We start from the raw sequence: 16,941 nt of genomic DNA, 5'->3' as shown, positions 1-16,941 counted from the left end.
TATGCTATTCCATACATAACTCTATACTGTATACTTTATGAATCAATAAAAAATTTACAATTTTTAATTATAAACCTGTGTTTTCTATCAAAATTACTTCTTGCTTGAATTTTGGGACACCCTTTAGCAGGATACAAAATTAACACCCAGAAATCTATGGCCTTTTTATACACCAGTAATGAAACCACAGAAAGAAAAACAAAAAAAAACAATCCCATTTACCATTGCACCAAAAAAATTAAGATACCTAGGAATAAACTTAACTAAGGAGGTAAAAGACCTGTACTTGGAAAACTACAGGACATTGAAAAAAGAAACAGAGGAAGACATAAACAAATGGAATAACATACCATGTTCATGCACTGGTAGAATCAACATCATTAAAATGTCCATACTACCCAAAGCAATCTATAGATTTAATGCAATCCCCATTAAAATACCAACAGCATACTTCAAAGATCTAGAGCAAACTCTCCAAAAATACATGTGGAATAAAAAAGACCTCGAATAGCCACAGCAATCCTGAGAAAGAAGAACAAAGTTGGAGGGATTACAATACCAGATATCAAGCTATATTACCAAGCCATGGTTCTCAAAACTGCCTGGTACTGGCACAATAGGAATGTATTTATTTATCCAAGCATGACCTCATAGAATAAAATATTAAGGAAATTCTCTGTTCTAGGTCACCTCCTATTTACATGAATAACAAAGTAGAGATGCAGAGAAATAAGCTATCAAGAGTCCCAGAGAACTGAGAACAATCATCCTAATGAATAGAAAACTAACATACTCATTGAAGAAGAGCAATAATTGTGTTCAAATACTTAAAGGTCTACCTTGTGATATGCACAAAGACTTACATTGTAAGATTTTAAAAGACAGATATAGGTAGGACTAAGTTTAAGCAGAAACTGTGGTAAGGGATAGACCTGAACTATCTACAAGAAATAATTTTTTTAATGTACTTAGCTAGCCAAACATAGAACAGGTTTCCTTGTGAGGCATAATAATTAAGAACACAGACTCTGACAGCGACGTATCCACTGAAAGACCCCGTGCCTCACAGTCTCATTGAGATGATGTAGGGATAAAAGGAGTTAGCACCTATAAAGCACTTCCATGTTATGTGTCAGCCATTCTTGTTATGATCATTATTGGTAATGCTCTTGTTGTTATGAGGCAGTTAGTTCCCATCACAAAGCATATCCAACCAAATGCCAAGTGACCTTACAACATAGAGGATTCATATACTGAACAGAATGAGTATAAACTAAATGGCCCAGAATGGTTCCTCAAAACCTGAGATTTTAAGATACTATAACACTACCAAGACCAGCACTGGACTTCAGGTCTTCAACTGCTCATCAGTTCAGTAATCCTTTCTATTAAAGGATTACGGTACTTGACCTCTCCCTCATGATACCTCAGAAGTAAATCTTTTCTCAACTACTTAAAAAAAAAACCACACACAAAAAAAAACCCCAGAAAATTAAGGACTTCTCTTTTAAAGTCACATTTAGGTCTGAATAAGAAAATTAGCATTAGATAATGCTTGTATCTTTCTGTTTTGTAATTGACTATGGAGGCAAACATACCTGCAGTGTCAGTGGTTGTAATATCAACTCCATTTACAAGGATGGCATTCAAACACTCAAGATTACCCTTTGAGGCCACCACATGGAAGCTAAAGAAAAAGAAAATATTTATTATGCCATAAAACTATCAAAAGTCAACTGAACTGTTACACGGATGTCACCTTTTATTCAACACACACACACACACACACACACAAATGTTTTAAAGGCTGGAACTCCTATATATTTAATACAAGAAAAAAAACCACTATCCCATATACTGGAAAACTCATTTTACCCCCAATATATATAAGGGGCCAATACTTTCTAGAAATACCTCTTAGAACCAATGGAATATTCTAATATTCAATAGTCTTAATAATAGAAAATATGTACTATAAATCATTAGCTCTATAGTTTATTATTTCAAGTAGAAGGTACTGGTGCTTGAAACTTAATAAACACACTGAAAATTTTCTATCAGCAGTGATATACTAGTAAATATAATAAATTAAATATATATTTTGCTTAGTTTCAAATACACTGAAACTGCCCAAACAAATGAAGTTACAGCAGAATACTAAGGCCAAAGACTCATCAAAATCCTATCCCTTCTTTTTAGAATTATCACATTAAACCTAGGATAGAAAAGTCTTCAAAACAACAAAATAAATTACACTTAAAAACCATAAAAGAACTAGCATCATCTTCTTCTCCAAAAGTACCAACGACTACCATTAATTCTTCCTTTTGCTCATGGACCTGTATAACTGATTGATAGGTTTTTTTCTTGTATTAGATATATAGGAGTTCCAGCCTTTAAACAGACATAATTGAACAATTTTCCTAATAAGGCAAGTAAAGCCTGCTTAGAAATTAACTTTAAGCCATCAAGTATTCCAAACACAAAATAAAATATCCCACTGTTTCTTTGAACATCTAACACTTTGTTAATCAAAATATATTTACAGAAATATTTGCATGCAATAAGAACTTACATTGACTGTACTCCACCAAATCTAAACTGGTAAGTAAATACAGAAGACTTGTTGGCAAGTGATACATCAGGTTTAAATAAAACTGAGGCCCTAAACAATAACCACTCTGGAGATGGCAGGAGATAAAGGATGAGTAAGTGCTTATAAAAGGTGCCTGGATACAGAAACACTCCGAATTTCTCATCAGGGGTCTTTCCTGACCACATCATTTAAAGGATTTATATTTCCCCATTCCCTGAAACCTCAGTACTCCAGTTCCCAATCCACCTTTATTACTCTATATAGAATTACACATTTTGTAATATAACATATAAATTCAGGATTTATTTTCTTTATAGTCTATCAATATCTTCCCACTCAACTATAAACTCCATAAAAGCAAGGATTTTCGTCTGTTTTGTTTCCTATTATATTCCCAGAAGCAACCTAGTCCAGTGGTTCTCAACCTTCCTAATGCCGCGACCCTTTAACCTTTTGCAGTCCAATGTTATTTTTGGAATTCAAATAGTTTGGTCCAAATTAATTGACGGGATTGAATGTTGAACTTTTTAATGTTCTTATTGCTCGACGTTAGACCTGCTCCTAGCGCCTGGTCTGTCGAGTCAGCCTCGAGGTTGGACCAAAAAGGCTTAATATAGTTCATGTTGTGGTGGTGACCCCCAATTTCATTGTTACAAATTGAACATAATTAAAGCATAGTGATTAATCACAAAAACAATATGTAATTATATATGTGCTTTCCGATGGTCTTAGGAGACCCCTGTGAAAGGGTAGTTTGACCCCCAAAGGGGTCGCGACCCACAGGTTGAGAACCGCTGACCTAGTCAGATGATGAGCCCTCAAATATTTAAATAACTGAATGCTTAGAGACAAAATCTGGAGTTTACAAATTCACTTCAAGATAGTACAACATTTAGTCATGCATCTCTATGATGGATATAAATGTAAACTAGAGACCAAGCACTACTAATTAAACAGATTTGGTACAATTTGAATTAGAGAAAAAGAGGTATTTCTGATAAAAGGAATACAGTATTCTTAAGAGTTGAATAAATTCTGCTTTTACGGGAATTAAAATGCTATAAGGTTGAGGGTATTAATCTCTTTGCAGCATAGAAGTGGGGAATTATCCTATGCACTGCACCATTATAACCTCTTGAGGAATGGTAATTTCTTTCAAGCACAGGTTTTTATTTTCCCAACAATCTTAGTGATATTTTTTGTTTGCCTGTTTTCATTTCTTAGCTTACAAAATTTGGAAGACTTCTTTCTTCAAAATAAATCAATATTATACACTAATGATGTACTAAAGGGTAGAAATCTCAACAATCCAAAATGCATTTTTAATCCTGGTGTGCTAAAAGTAGATGTGCATCAGAAAGAAGATATAGCAATCACTAAATTGTATACAGAGTTGTCAAGGAAATTTGAAAAAAAACTGCATTACAGAAATACTCTTTTACAATTAAAAAAGGCAATACATTTTCTTTTTTAAACAAGACATGTACTTCTACTTCCATAACAGAAATGCAGAAAATTTGGACAGTCCCTACCTCTGAGGACAACTAGAAAAGCTACATAAAATATAAGACATAAGTATGAAGTCAGCAGTAAGCTAACAAGATAGTGAAAAATTATGAGGCCAGAGGCCCAGAGAGGAGGAGGGCTTGGTGTTCGAGGCTATTTTTGGCTAGAAGCAATTACTGATTCCAGAGAAAACATCTGAAAAGCTGAACAGCACATCTGACAGCTTGAGGGGTTGGGGAGATGGGAATTGGAATCCATAGCTCTCCAAGTGGCAGGGAGGTTTCTTGGTGAATCTAACCCTTTTGCATTGGCAAAGGACTGCAACTTAGGAGAGAGGTGAACAGGAAGAAAACAGATCCTTGTAGTGACTATGGCCAGGCTCCAAATATCTTGTTTTTGAAATTAGATTGAGTTCAAGGAGCACTTGTTGCTTTTGTCTTAAATTTTCAAATTAAACCCCCTCCCCCAAATCATCCAAAATGAAATTATTTTTATAATTATACATAATACACAAAATATATTTGTAACAGGTTGTATTTGACTAAGTATAAAATGCTTTAATTAAGGGAGAATACAGTTTGTGAGTAACAAAAGGAAAATATTTTATCCTATAAATCCCAGAAAGAACTCTATTTCTTATAGTGAAAACCTCAAAAATAACTCAAATATTTCACAAAATTATGTTCATAGTTCATCAAATTATATCAAGTTTTTATAACTTTGACCTTTAGTATAAATAATTTCACTCAAAATTGATTTAGATCCAAAAAAAATCTGAGCAAAAACTCAAGCAACCATTAATTCAAAACACTGAAAGCGTGGACAGGCAAAACTGAAGAAAGGTTTCAGTGAAGATTTTCAATCACAAAGAAGATTCCCTTCATTTTTTAACATCTTGGTATTTAGGGAAAACAAGAAAAATGAAAAACAAAGTCAGTTTTAAATATTAAGGTTTCACCATTTATACTGTGAGCCCTATAAATAGCTTAAAATTTAGTCAAAATAGGAAGGAGTAGGACTCAAAATAACCAATGTTTCTGTAGCTATCAAATTGCCTACTGAATAAAATTAAAAGAATAGAGAAAAACTGAAACTTTTCAAACTTTATTGCTCTTAAAAACTATTTTTAAGTCATGCTTTGTTATTTTTACTATTCTCAAATATCTAAGCATTCTAAGATAGTGCCCATATCAAGAATTAACTATTCACCAAAATAATCCAGAGACACAGAAGCATGGGACAGACTGTGGAATCTCAGAGAGAAGGGGTGGAGGAGGATAACCCATGGACCCAGACAATAGGTGGTGAAGGCCTGGGGTAGGGGGTGAGGGGCAGGGATGGGCTAGAAGAGGACAATGGGGAGAAAAAGGGGACATATGTAATACTTTCAACAATAAAGATTTAAAAATAAATAAACAAAAGGATGTAAAGACATAAAAAAAGAATTAACTGTTCCTTTCTTAATATTCATTGCTATATTTATTATCTGGTTGCCAGTCATGATATTCTAAATAAATTCATGCAAGTATAAGACTGAGAGAAATTTCAGGAAATGAACTTTGGAAGGTTTCCCAGATTTGGTTTTAACTGCTATAATTATAGATGATAGTAACAGAACCTAGAGTTTACCCTTTAACTCAACTGACCCCCATCCTAAGCAGAAAGGGAAGTAATGAAGACAGAGGAGGGAGGGGAGAAAAGATCATGTAAACAAGCCAGTAGTCCTCAGTGACACAGCAGCAAAGGGAAGGATCACTGCCTATGTCACCCTGAGCCACACAAGCTATTCTGCCTTCCTTTTTACTATAAACATTTTCATTTAAACTAAATTTAATTCTCATTTCCCCAAATATACAAATGAATTGGGAGTTTTGAGGAAAAGACAGTGCAATTTATAGAACTCTTTTTAAGATAGAAACTTGGTTTCATATCCCAGCTCTGTAAACATTTCCTACTTCTTTTAGAGGGCCACTGCGAGGATTAAATATGATAAGGAACATAAAAAAAGTTATAGAGCAAATGCACTAAATAATGCAGGCTGTGGTTTGCCACAAGGCCTAAAGAACTAGACTACAGGTAGTACCTTAGTATTCTCTCTCTAGCTTGGAAATCTTTCAAATTGAGAACAATGTTTAAAAGTGATGTTCGTAAGATTTTATAATGTCGGGTTTGATAAATACTTTTTAATTTAAAAAGTTGATAACCACAATTTACAAACTTCATTTGTTTCCCAAGGGTCTTCCCAAATTCCCTTTAGGAAATTATCATCAATAATACTTACACAGATCTGCCTTCCACATCTAGCTTGCCTGGATTGACCCCCTTTTTGGCAAGGATTGAGGACACTTTTTCTACATCTCCCCTTTCTGCTGCTTTCATCAATCGGTCATCATATTTGTTCCAATCTGCTGCATGCTACAAAAATAAAAAAAGAGTAAACATCATATACTAAAGAAGAAAGGAAAAGCAATATTGCATATACATCACTCAGTTTCCTTTTCCCTGCTGTGCTAATTTCACAGAGAGAACCTTTCAGAAACATGATAAAGAAGAACTATATTAAATTAGACTTTTGAGAAAAAGCACATTTCTCATGTTCTCTGCTTTGTTTTCTTTGCCTTCGGAACAAAGAAAGAAAATTAATAATTGATGAACACCTACCCTGTGCCAGGCATAAATTACTTAAACAACCCTAGTAAACTAAAACTATCATCCCAATTAACAGATGAAAAGTCAAGGCCCCAGGAACATTAAATGACTTAAATGGCCAAGCCCAACCATGATTTCTCATGATTTCCACAATCAGTGTGCTTTTCCTATCTCTAACTCATGCTTTCAGATTTGGTTCTGGTTACATCCGTTTCAAAACCTTTTAGATGCAGAATTCTGCACACATTTTAAAAACTTCTTCCTGTCCAGTGGTTGAGCATTGACCCAGGAACCAAGAGGTCAAGGTTGATTCCTGATCAGGGCACATGCCTGAGTTGCGGGCTCGGATGTGCAGGAGGCAGTTGATGGATGATCTCTCATCGATGTTTCTATCTATCCCTCTCCCTTCCTCTCTCTCTAAAAATCAAAACATATTTAAAAACAGCAACAAAAACCTCCTTCCCAACTTTAGCAAAAGGCAAATTATACACAGACACACACTCAACAGAGAAAGCAATTCATTATGCTTATATTAGGGTAAAAAGAAACTTCTACATAGGAAAAAACTCTACAAAGGACTCTGAAGTAGTAACTACTTAAAAATCCTAAAATAATAGATACAGGTGACTTTCATTTTCTTCCTTCTTATTTACCTTCAACATACATTATTTTTGTTTTAAAAAAGATTTTTAATTTTAACAAAAGCTCACTGTACATGTATTTACAAGGAAGAAAAAAAGCAATTTTTAAAATACGGTCTAATCGAATCAAACCTAGCTTTGATTGGAGAAAACACATTCAAGACATTCTGAAACCAAAAACTTGGATCTTCTCTTAGTAAGCAGAAATGTAGAACCCAGAACTAAAATATACATTATTTTAGCCTTTTAAAATATTATAGAGTAAACTTATTGCTAAATTCTGTGTTAAGTCCAGTATTATTTCTAGGGCAAAAAGTGATATACATGTTTTTGACTTAACTGACAAAGCAATTCCTATGTCCATAAATACCATAATAAATTTCTGGGGGGGAGGGAAATTAATCACTTATATGAGGCATAAGTGTTTGATCAATATGATTATTTTATATCTACTATCCCCTCCAAACTGAAAGAAAAAAATTGCCAATTTTCTAGCTAAATAAGCAATGTATTTATTAAATACTTGAAGTAAAAAATAAATATGAAAGTTAAATATGGAAAAAAATAAATACCTTAAAATTTTAACCCACTCCTGAAATAGAATCTGATTCAAGTACCTACACAGACTTCAAAATTGTTGTCTCTAAATTCATCAAATCTGGAGATGAACCCACTTCCTTCTAATTTCAAAAATTCAAACTGACAACTATGAGTAGAGATAGTTCTACTTATTGACTCAAAGGCTAAACTACATTTTAGGTATCTGCTTTCTTTAGCTTTAGAACAAAACAAACAGTTTACTGATTCTAAATTGAAGAATAGTAGTAGATGTAGGTCTCGGATACTGTGTTTTCAAACACCTAAGGTATTAAGTCACACAAATACTTGATCTAAATTGATTAAGTTATCCTTGCAGTTAAAGCAATCTCAAATTTATTTCCAAGTAAATTTGCTGGTAGAGAAAGGAGCTATTTAAAACACTAAAAAATGGTAAAATCCGAAAGTAAGACTTATAAAAAGATAATTAAAGGTGATTAGTCTCATATTATCATGTGATTTTCACTTCTACACCACCAAGCACAGTTTTCCCTTTTGCTCAACTGTCAGTTAACAGAAATACTGCTCAGTTATTAAGATTCTACTACATGGGGGGGAAAAAAGATTCTACTATGTGATTTTTAAACCTAGAAAAAGAAACAAAAACTTTTTGTTTTCTATTACTAACCCCAATCTGTTAATCAGATAAATCAGAAAGAATATGACAAAGAAACCAAAATTAATAAAACAGTAGTACATTTTAAACGAATACAGTTCACAAAGCCTAACAGAATCTTTTGTTACACCGGACTACAGGGATACCTACTTTGTTCTTAGGAGCACAAGAAAACCAACAGTTCATCATAGACAGAACTTAGTTTTTGTTGCTAACAGCAAACGACTACAAATTAAGTTACAAATCTCTGTAGCTGACAAAGCAAGCCAGCAGACAAACTCCTAATCAGTGTGACTTGGCCCTCTCTTTACAACTCTTCCTGTTCTCCAATCCCCATGCTGCGCTACACTTAGCTTGGATCTCTAACGATATTTTCTTCATCTTCGGGATCCTTCTCCGCCTTCATAACGCCTGAAAATTATCTTCCTTGCTGTGCAGAATTTGAATAAGAGCAGCCCCAAGTCAGGTACTGTAACTCCTCCTATTTCTTATTCTTTAGAAGCTGTCCTTCAAAGCTTCCCTGTCAGGAACTCCGGTGGAAAATTTGAAGTGCACTCTGCATCCTGCTGCCTCAACACTGCAACAGAGACGCTGTAATGCAGGATAAAACTGACCACATCCGAATCATCTGTAAACAGTGTGGAGGCTTTCTCCCATTGGTCAGGTCTATTTTAGATTCCATAGGACTTGACAGCTGAGTGACAGAAAGCAAGCAGCAGCTAAGAATATACTGTAAATGCATGCTTCTCCTCTGAGTAATAAATTTCAGGTCTACTGGGGGACCAATGACTCAAACGTATTGTAAAACATGCTTAGTTTATCAAAACAATTTGTGTGACATTATGACAATACTGTTAAGAGTCAAATTTGGTTATTCCACAAAATAATATTTAAAATCAGCTTCATTCAGTCTTAGGATCATCTATGGTGAACTTATAATAACCTTGGTAAACAGAATATAAAATTCTATTTTAAGCAAATGTGTCACACTTTAATTTAAGGAAACACATATAGTAACTCTTTCGAATTTTGTCCATTTTCCTTCCTACCCCTGTCACTCTCCTGCACACAACAAGGTTTCAGTTTACAAATGCTGCCAGTCTGTCTCCTAACATGTTAAATGAGAAGAGCCAGAGGCACTGCCAAGACATTAAATAGACTGCATCATGATGAATACTTTTCAACAAATTTTAAATTTAACTCAGTACTCTTAATTTCCAAGTTTAGACCCCTGCCTGATATGACAAGTAAGTATTTTAATAGTGGAAAATCAAATTATCAGGATTCTGGGATTTTAAAAAAACTGATTAAATACTAAAGGAGGTAAATGTATATTAAACATTGAGCTAGACCAGCCGTGGGCAAACTATGGCCCGCGGGCCGGATCTGGCCCATTTGAAATGAATAAAACTAAAAAAAAAAAAAAAAGACCGTACCCTTTTATGTAATGATGTTTACTTTGAATTTATATTAGTTCACACAAACACTCCATCCATGCTTTTGTTCCGGCCCTCCGGTCCAGTTTAAGAACCCATTGTGGCCCTCGGGTCAAAAAGTTTGCCCACCCCTGAGCTAGACTGTAAATAAAACCTTTTTTGGGGACAAAGCAGATAATTTCTCCACATTCTGATAATGTTTTGCATATTTATACCAACATTCCTTACATTATCAAGGACCATAACAAACATCTGCAAGCTCCAGGGTGTTTTTTTACCTTCTAGTTACTTCAACAGCATGAGAATAATTTATACTTCCTCCAGAAAGACAGGTTTGGGAAAAGTGTTTCATAAGAATTCAAAACATTCCAACACGTTGTTTTTATGAAGGAGGTAACTGCTATACTTACTATAGAACATGCATGCTGCCGGTTAAAAATTGTTATGAACTTCATAAAAAAATCAACTTCCTACTACTTACATTTAAAATATTAGGCACATATTCTAATTATAAGATATATAATAAGGTCACAGACCATAATGTATTATTTCTGAAACAATGATTTTTTCCCCCTCAAATCACATTAGACATCACAATGAATTCTTGGCTGGACCCAGAGACTCCACCCACTGTATTACACCCTTCTTGAAAGGAAATCTGGAATAGAACTCAGGATCTGTCCTTTGGTTAACAAAGCAAGCACATTCTTTCTAGAAATAGGACAGCAAAGGCAAAGGAAATAGAAAGAAAAGGGGAAACCTGTAACAAATATTCAAAGCCATATAAGGAGCTGTCCCTGCAAAGGCTCAGGATTCAGAATTTACATGCCCTCCTGTCCTGAGCCTCCACAGACTGTGACTTAATCTCCTGTTCCTACTCTCACACCCTCCTTCTCACACATTTCCCAAGACTCTAGGTAAATTTCCACCTTTGCTGTCCTCTGTGCCTACAAGATTCCTCCTTCAGGTTCTTCATTTGGGTTCTTCTTAAATGTCACTTCCTCAAAAGGCTTCTCAAACCTCTGTACTAAACAGCCCCAGCCCCACTGCAAACTCCAGGGTGTCTGCACTCTTTAACTTCCTGCCCTGTTTTACTTTTCTTTATAATGCTAATCAGTATCTGCCATTATATTATACTAGAGGCCCGGTGCACAAAAATTTGTGCACTGGGGGGGGGGGGTCCCCCTAGCCCCGCCTATGCCCTCTCGCACTCTGGGACCCCTCGGAGGATGGCCACCTGCTGGCTAAGGCCCACTCCCTGGGGGATCGGGCCGAAGCTGGCAGTCAGACATCCCTCTGGCAGCCCGGGAGCCCTCGGGGGATGTCCACTTGCCAGCGGGGAGGCCTAAGCTGCAGCCGGATGTCCTTAGCGCTGCTGAGGAGGCGGGAGAGGCTCCTACCACCACTGCTATACTGGCAGCCATCAGCCTGGCTTGTGGCTGAGCAGAGCTCCCCCTGTGGGGGTGCCCTGACCACCAGAGGGCAGATCCTGCATTGAGCGTCTGCCCCCTGGTGGTCAGTGTGTGTCATAGTGACCAGTTATTCCCAGTCGTTCTGCTGTTAGGGTCAATTTACATATTACCCTTTTATTATATAGGATGTTTATCTGTTTATTAGCTTACTGCCCATGTCTGATATTTGCTTCAAAATAATGAATTCACTAGCACATTAAAAGCATTATACACCATAACAAATGGGATTTACAACATATTTAAATTGCAATGTAATACACCACATTAACAGAATTAAGGACAAAAATCACATGATCATATCAATTGGTGTAGAAAAAGCATTAGACAAGATTCAACATCTTTCATGATTAAAAAAACACTCAACAAACAAGAAATAGAAGAAAACTATCTCAGCATAATAAAGGCCATATATGGAAAGCATAGAGCTAAAATCATTCAATAGTGAAAGACTGAAATTTTTTTTCTCTAAGGTTGGAAACAAGATAAGGATGCCCACTCTCGCTAATTTTATTCAACATAGTATTGGAAGTCCTAACCTGAGCAGTTAGGCAAGAAAATGAAATAAAGGCATCCAAATTGAAAAAGAAGTAAAACTGTGTGCAGATAACCTGATCTATATGTATGTACAAAAACCTAAAAATACCACAGGGAAAAAGAACTCTTAGAACTAATAAATAAATTCAGCAAAGTTGTAGGATACAAAATTAACACACAAAAATCAATTGTGTTTCCATATGCTTACAATGAACAATCCAAAAAATAAAATTAAAAACATGATTTCATTTACAGTAACATAAAAAATTACAATTAGGAATAAAACTAATCAAGAAGGTAAAAGAACTGTACACTGAAACTACAAAATACTGCTGAAAGAAATTAGAGAAGACACAATAAATAGAAATGCATCTGTGCTCATGGACTGGAAGATTTAATACTTTATGTGTCAACACTACCCAAAGTGACCCACAGATTCAACACAATCCCTATCAAAATTTCATTTTTTTGCAGAAGTAGAAAAATTCATCCTAAAACTCATATTGAATCTCAAGAGAACCCCCCAAACAGCCAAACAATCTTGAAAAAGAAAAACAAGATTGGATGTCTCACACTTCCTGATTTCAAAACATATTAGAAAGGCACAATAATTAAAACAGTGTGGCACAGCCGTGACCGGTTTGGCTCAGTGGATAGAGCGTCGGCTTGCGGACTGAAAGGTCCCAGGTTCGATTCCAGTCAAGGGCATGTACCTGGGTTGCGGGCACATCCCCAGTAGGAGATGTGCAGGAGGCAGCTGATGGATGTTTCTCTCTCATCGATGTTTCTAACTCTCTATCTCTCTCCCTTCCTCTCTGTAAAAAATCAATAAAATATATTAAAAAAATAAATAAATAAAACAGTGTGGCACTGGCATGAAGACAGATACATAGATCAATGAAATAGAATAGAAAGCCCACAGATAAACCCAGATATATAGGGTCAAATGATCTTCAACAAAAGTGCTAAGGCCACTCAATGGGGGAAGGACAGTCTCTTCAACATATGATGCTGGGGAAACTGGATATCCACATAGAAGAGTAAGGTTGTCTTACACCATATACAAAAACAATTCAAAATGATTAAAGACCTAAATTTAAGATCCAATTATAAAACTCCTAAAAGAAAATACAGGTAAAAGCTTCATGACATTGGATTTGACAATGATTTTTTAGAGATGACACCCTTACAGACAACAAAAGTAAAACTAGACAAATGGAACAACATCAAACTTAAAACTTTGCACATTGAAAGATATCATTAACACAGTGAAAAGGCAACCTATGGAATGGGAGAAAATATCTGCAAGTCATATGTCTGATAAAGGGCTAGAATGCAGAATATATAAAGAACTCCAAACAGCATGGATGGACCTGGAGAGTATTATGCTAAGTGAAATAAGCCTGGCAGAGAAAGGTAAGTATCACATGATCTCACTCATATGTGGAATCTAATGAACAAAATAAACTAATGAACAAAATAGACCCAGAGACATAGAGGCATGGAACAGACTGTGGAATCTCAGAGGAAGGTAGGGAAAGGTGGGTGGGTGGGTGGGAAGAGATCAACCAAAGAACCTGTATGCATATATGCATAGTCCATGGACATAGACAATAGGGTGGTGAAAGCCTGGGGTGGGGGCAGGATAGAAGAGGCCAATGGGGAGGAAAAAGGGGACATATATAATACTTTCAACAATAAAGATTTTTTAAAAAGAGAGAGGTCTAAAGAAACAACCTAATTAAAAAATGGACAAAGGACCTGAATAGACATTTCTTCAAAGATGACATTCAAATGACCAAAAAGCATATAAAAAGACTAGAGGCCTGATGCATGAAATTCGTGCAAGGGGTTTGGCCCTCGCAGCCATGGCAGCCTGCCTCAGCCCTCCCAGCCCAGGCTTCATCCAGAAGGTCGTTCAGCTGTCTGGTCTAATTAGCATATTACACTTTTATTATTATAGATGCTTAACACCATTAATCATTAGAAAAATGCAAATCAAAAGCATAATGAGTTATCACTTCATATCCATTGGGATGGCTACTATAAAAAGAAACATAAAATATTAAGTACTGACAAGGATGTGGAGAAATTGGAACCCTTGTGGACTGTTGCTGGGAATGAAAAATGGTGCAATCACTATGAAAAACAGGATGGCAATTCCTCAGAAAATTAAAAATAGAATTATCATATGATCCAGCAATCCCTCTTTGGGGTATATATCTGAAAGAATTGAAAGCAGGGTCTCGAAGAAGTATTTGCACATTCAGGTTCATAGCAACATATTCACAATAACCAAGAACTAGAAAGAACCCAAATGTCCATTGATGGATGAATAAACAAAATGTGGTATATACATGCAATGAAATATTATTCAGCCATAAAAAGGAAGGAAATTCTGTCACATGCTATAACATGAGTGAATTTTGAAGACAGTGAAATAAACCAGTCCCAAAAAAAGAAATACTATATGATTCCACTATTAGTCAAATTCATAGAAACAAAAAGTAGAATGGTGGTTACCAGGGGCTACGAAAAGAGGGAAATCGGGAGTTGTTGTTTAATGGGTATAGCATTTCAGAATGGCAAGATGAAAAAACTCTGGTAATCAATTGCACAACAATGTGAACATAGTTAACACTACTGAACTGTACACATAAAAATGGCTAAAATGGCATAAATGGTTAAAAAGCTATGATACATTTACATCATGGAAAACTATGCAGCAGTAAAAAAAGAAGGACCTGGAGAGTATTATGCTAAGTGAAATAAGCTAGTCAGAGAAAGACAATTATCACATGATCTCACACTCATATGTGGAATCTAATGAACAAAATAAACTGAAGAACAAAACAGATCCAGACTGTCAAATCTCAGAGGGAAGGTGGAGGTGGGTGGATGGGAAGAGATCAACCAAAGAACTTGTAAGAATATATGCGTAAGTCATGGGCACAGACAATAGGGGGATAAAGGCCTGGGGCAGGAGATGGGGGCAGCTAGAAGAATTCATTGGGGGTGAAAAAGGGACATATGTAATGCTTTCAACAATAAAGATTAAAAATAATAATAATAAAGATGTGACTTATTCCTCAATAAAGCTGTTAAAAAAGAAAAATGGTTAAAATGGTAAATTATATGTTTTTTACCATAATTAAAAATAAAAATAATGAATTCACTCTGGATTAAAATGAAGCTATTGACATTTCAACATATCTATGCAAGTCAACGTCATATACTTACAAGAAAAGCCCCATGATATAAAAAAAAAAGCATTCTAAAAAGGAACTATCCTCTATAATAAAAGGCCAATATGCAAATCATCCCCTCAGGAGTTTGACCAACCAGGAGTTTGACCACTCACTATGATGTGCACTGACCACCAGGGGGCAGCACTCATCTGGCAGCAAGGGAAAGGAAGGCCCCGATTGGCCCTGATCACAGGCCAGGCCTAGGGACCCTACCTGTGCACGATTTCATGCACCGGGCCTCTAGTCTATAATAATAAAAGGGTAATATGCTAATTAGACCGGCCATCATTTCAGACTTCCTTCCTGACAGGGGCTGGAAGGAAGCCAGCCCAGGTCCCGGGTGCCTGCGGGCGGCCGGAAAGAAGCAGCCCGGGTCCCAGGTGCCTGCCATCGGCCAGAGGAGGGAAGCAGCCCAGGTCCTGGGTGCCAGAGGGAAGCCGGTGCCAGCAGCCAGGGGAAGGAAGGCCTACTCTTGCACGAATTTTCATGCATCGGGCCTCTAGTCCTATATAATAAAAGGCTGATATGCAAATTGTACCCTCGACCGGGAGTTCAACCGGGAGTTCCACCAGGGGGTGGGACCAGCCAGCCAACCTCCCACGTCCCCTCCCCCTGACCGGCCTGGCCCGATCGGCCCCAATCGAGGTGGGCTGGCCGGACCCCACCCATGCACAAATTCGTGCACCAGGCCTCTAGACCTATATAATAAAAGGCTAATATGCAAATTGTTGCCTCGGGAGTTCGACCGCTTGCTATGATATGCACTGACCACCAGGGGGTGGTACGGAACAAAGGAAGACCTCAGCCAGCAGATGGCAGCCGGGGGAAGGAAGGCCCTGATTGGCCCTGATTGACGGCTAGGCCTAGGGACTCTACCCATGCACGAATTTCATGTCCTGGGCCTCTAGTATATTGTAATGAATACATTTCTATACTAGGGCACTGCATTGGTTTGAAAAGGAGAAATTCATCAAACTCAGAAGCAGCAAGTCAAAGTACCTCTGGGAAGAGTCGAAATACTGTTTCTAAAAAAGAGAATAAATATAGCATTCAAACACAGAACAGTTATTTCACTAGGTAGACCTAAATGGATGTTAACTTTAAACTCTAAATCAACATAAAAGAAATCACTTACAAGTTTGAATAGAAATACCTCATATTAATATCAATTGCAAATTCATAACTTTTTCAGAAATAATGAAATTTTTTAAAATGTAAAAGTGTAGAAAATTTGTAATACATTTAAATTTATATATGAAAATAGAGATGACCTATAATTCTACCATGCAGAAAAGACCATTACTAAAAATGTTTATATTGAACTCTAATCTCTTTTCTGTTAAAAGGTGTAATTAAGATTTTTTAAACTTGAATGAGTTCAACAGTTGCTTTATTTATTCACTATTTAGAATAGAGGGTCTCCTGAGAAGAAATTTATAGATACAAGTAAACAAGTAGACTTTAAAATACATGCAAATCCATATAAAATACTTATATTTACAGGGTAGACTCAACAGATTACAGCTACAATGAGTTGATGACAAGCAACTTTTGATACATTATCCAGAAGAGAAATATATGAGACTAGAGGCCCGGTGCACAAAAATTTGTGCACTCGGGGGGGGGGGGGCCCCCCCCCCAGCCGG

At 36.4% G+C, this 16,941-nt stretch overlaps 1 protein-coding gene across 1 annotated transcript in view; it reads right to left on the bottom strand.

Annotated features, from left to right (window-relative positions):
- The window catches only part of UACA (uveal autoantigen with coiled-coil domains and ankyrin repeats), a 65,112-nt gene extending 55,947 nt beyond the window's left edge, over positions 1 to 9,165 (bottom strand). Inside the window, exons 1-3 of the mRNA XM_005870247.2 lie at positions 8,756 to 9,165; positions 6,384 to 6,517; positions 1,599 to 1,687 (exon numbers count right to left, since the gene is read on the bottom strand). Coding sequence (XP_005870309.1) covers positions 1,599 to 1,687; positions 6,384 to 6,517; positions 8,756 to 8,794 — 262 coding nt within the window. The 5' untranslated portion in view covers positions 8,795 to 9,165. The remainder of the gene's footprint in view (positions 1 to 1,598; positions 1,688 to 6,383; positions 6,518 to 8,755) is intronic.
- Positions 9,166 to 16,941: the final 7,776 nt, after the last annotated feature.

This window comes from Myotis brandtii, unplaced genomic scaffold (genome assembly GCF_000412655.1).
Source record: "Myotis brandtii unplaced genomic scaffold, ASM41265v1 scaffold315, whole genome shotgun sequence".
Taxonomy (NCBI): Eukaryota; Metazoa; Chordata; class Mammalia; order Chiroptera; family Vespertilionidae; genus Myotis; species Myotis brandtii.
This window is presented reverse-complemented; position numbering and strand designations above follow the sequence as displayed.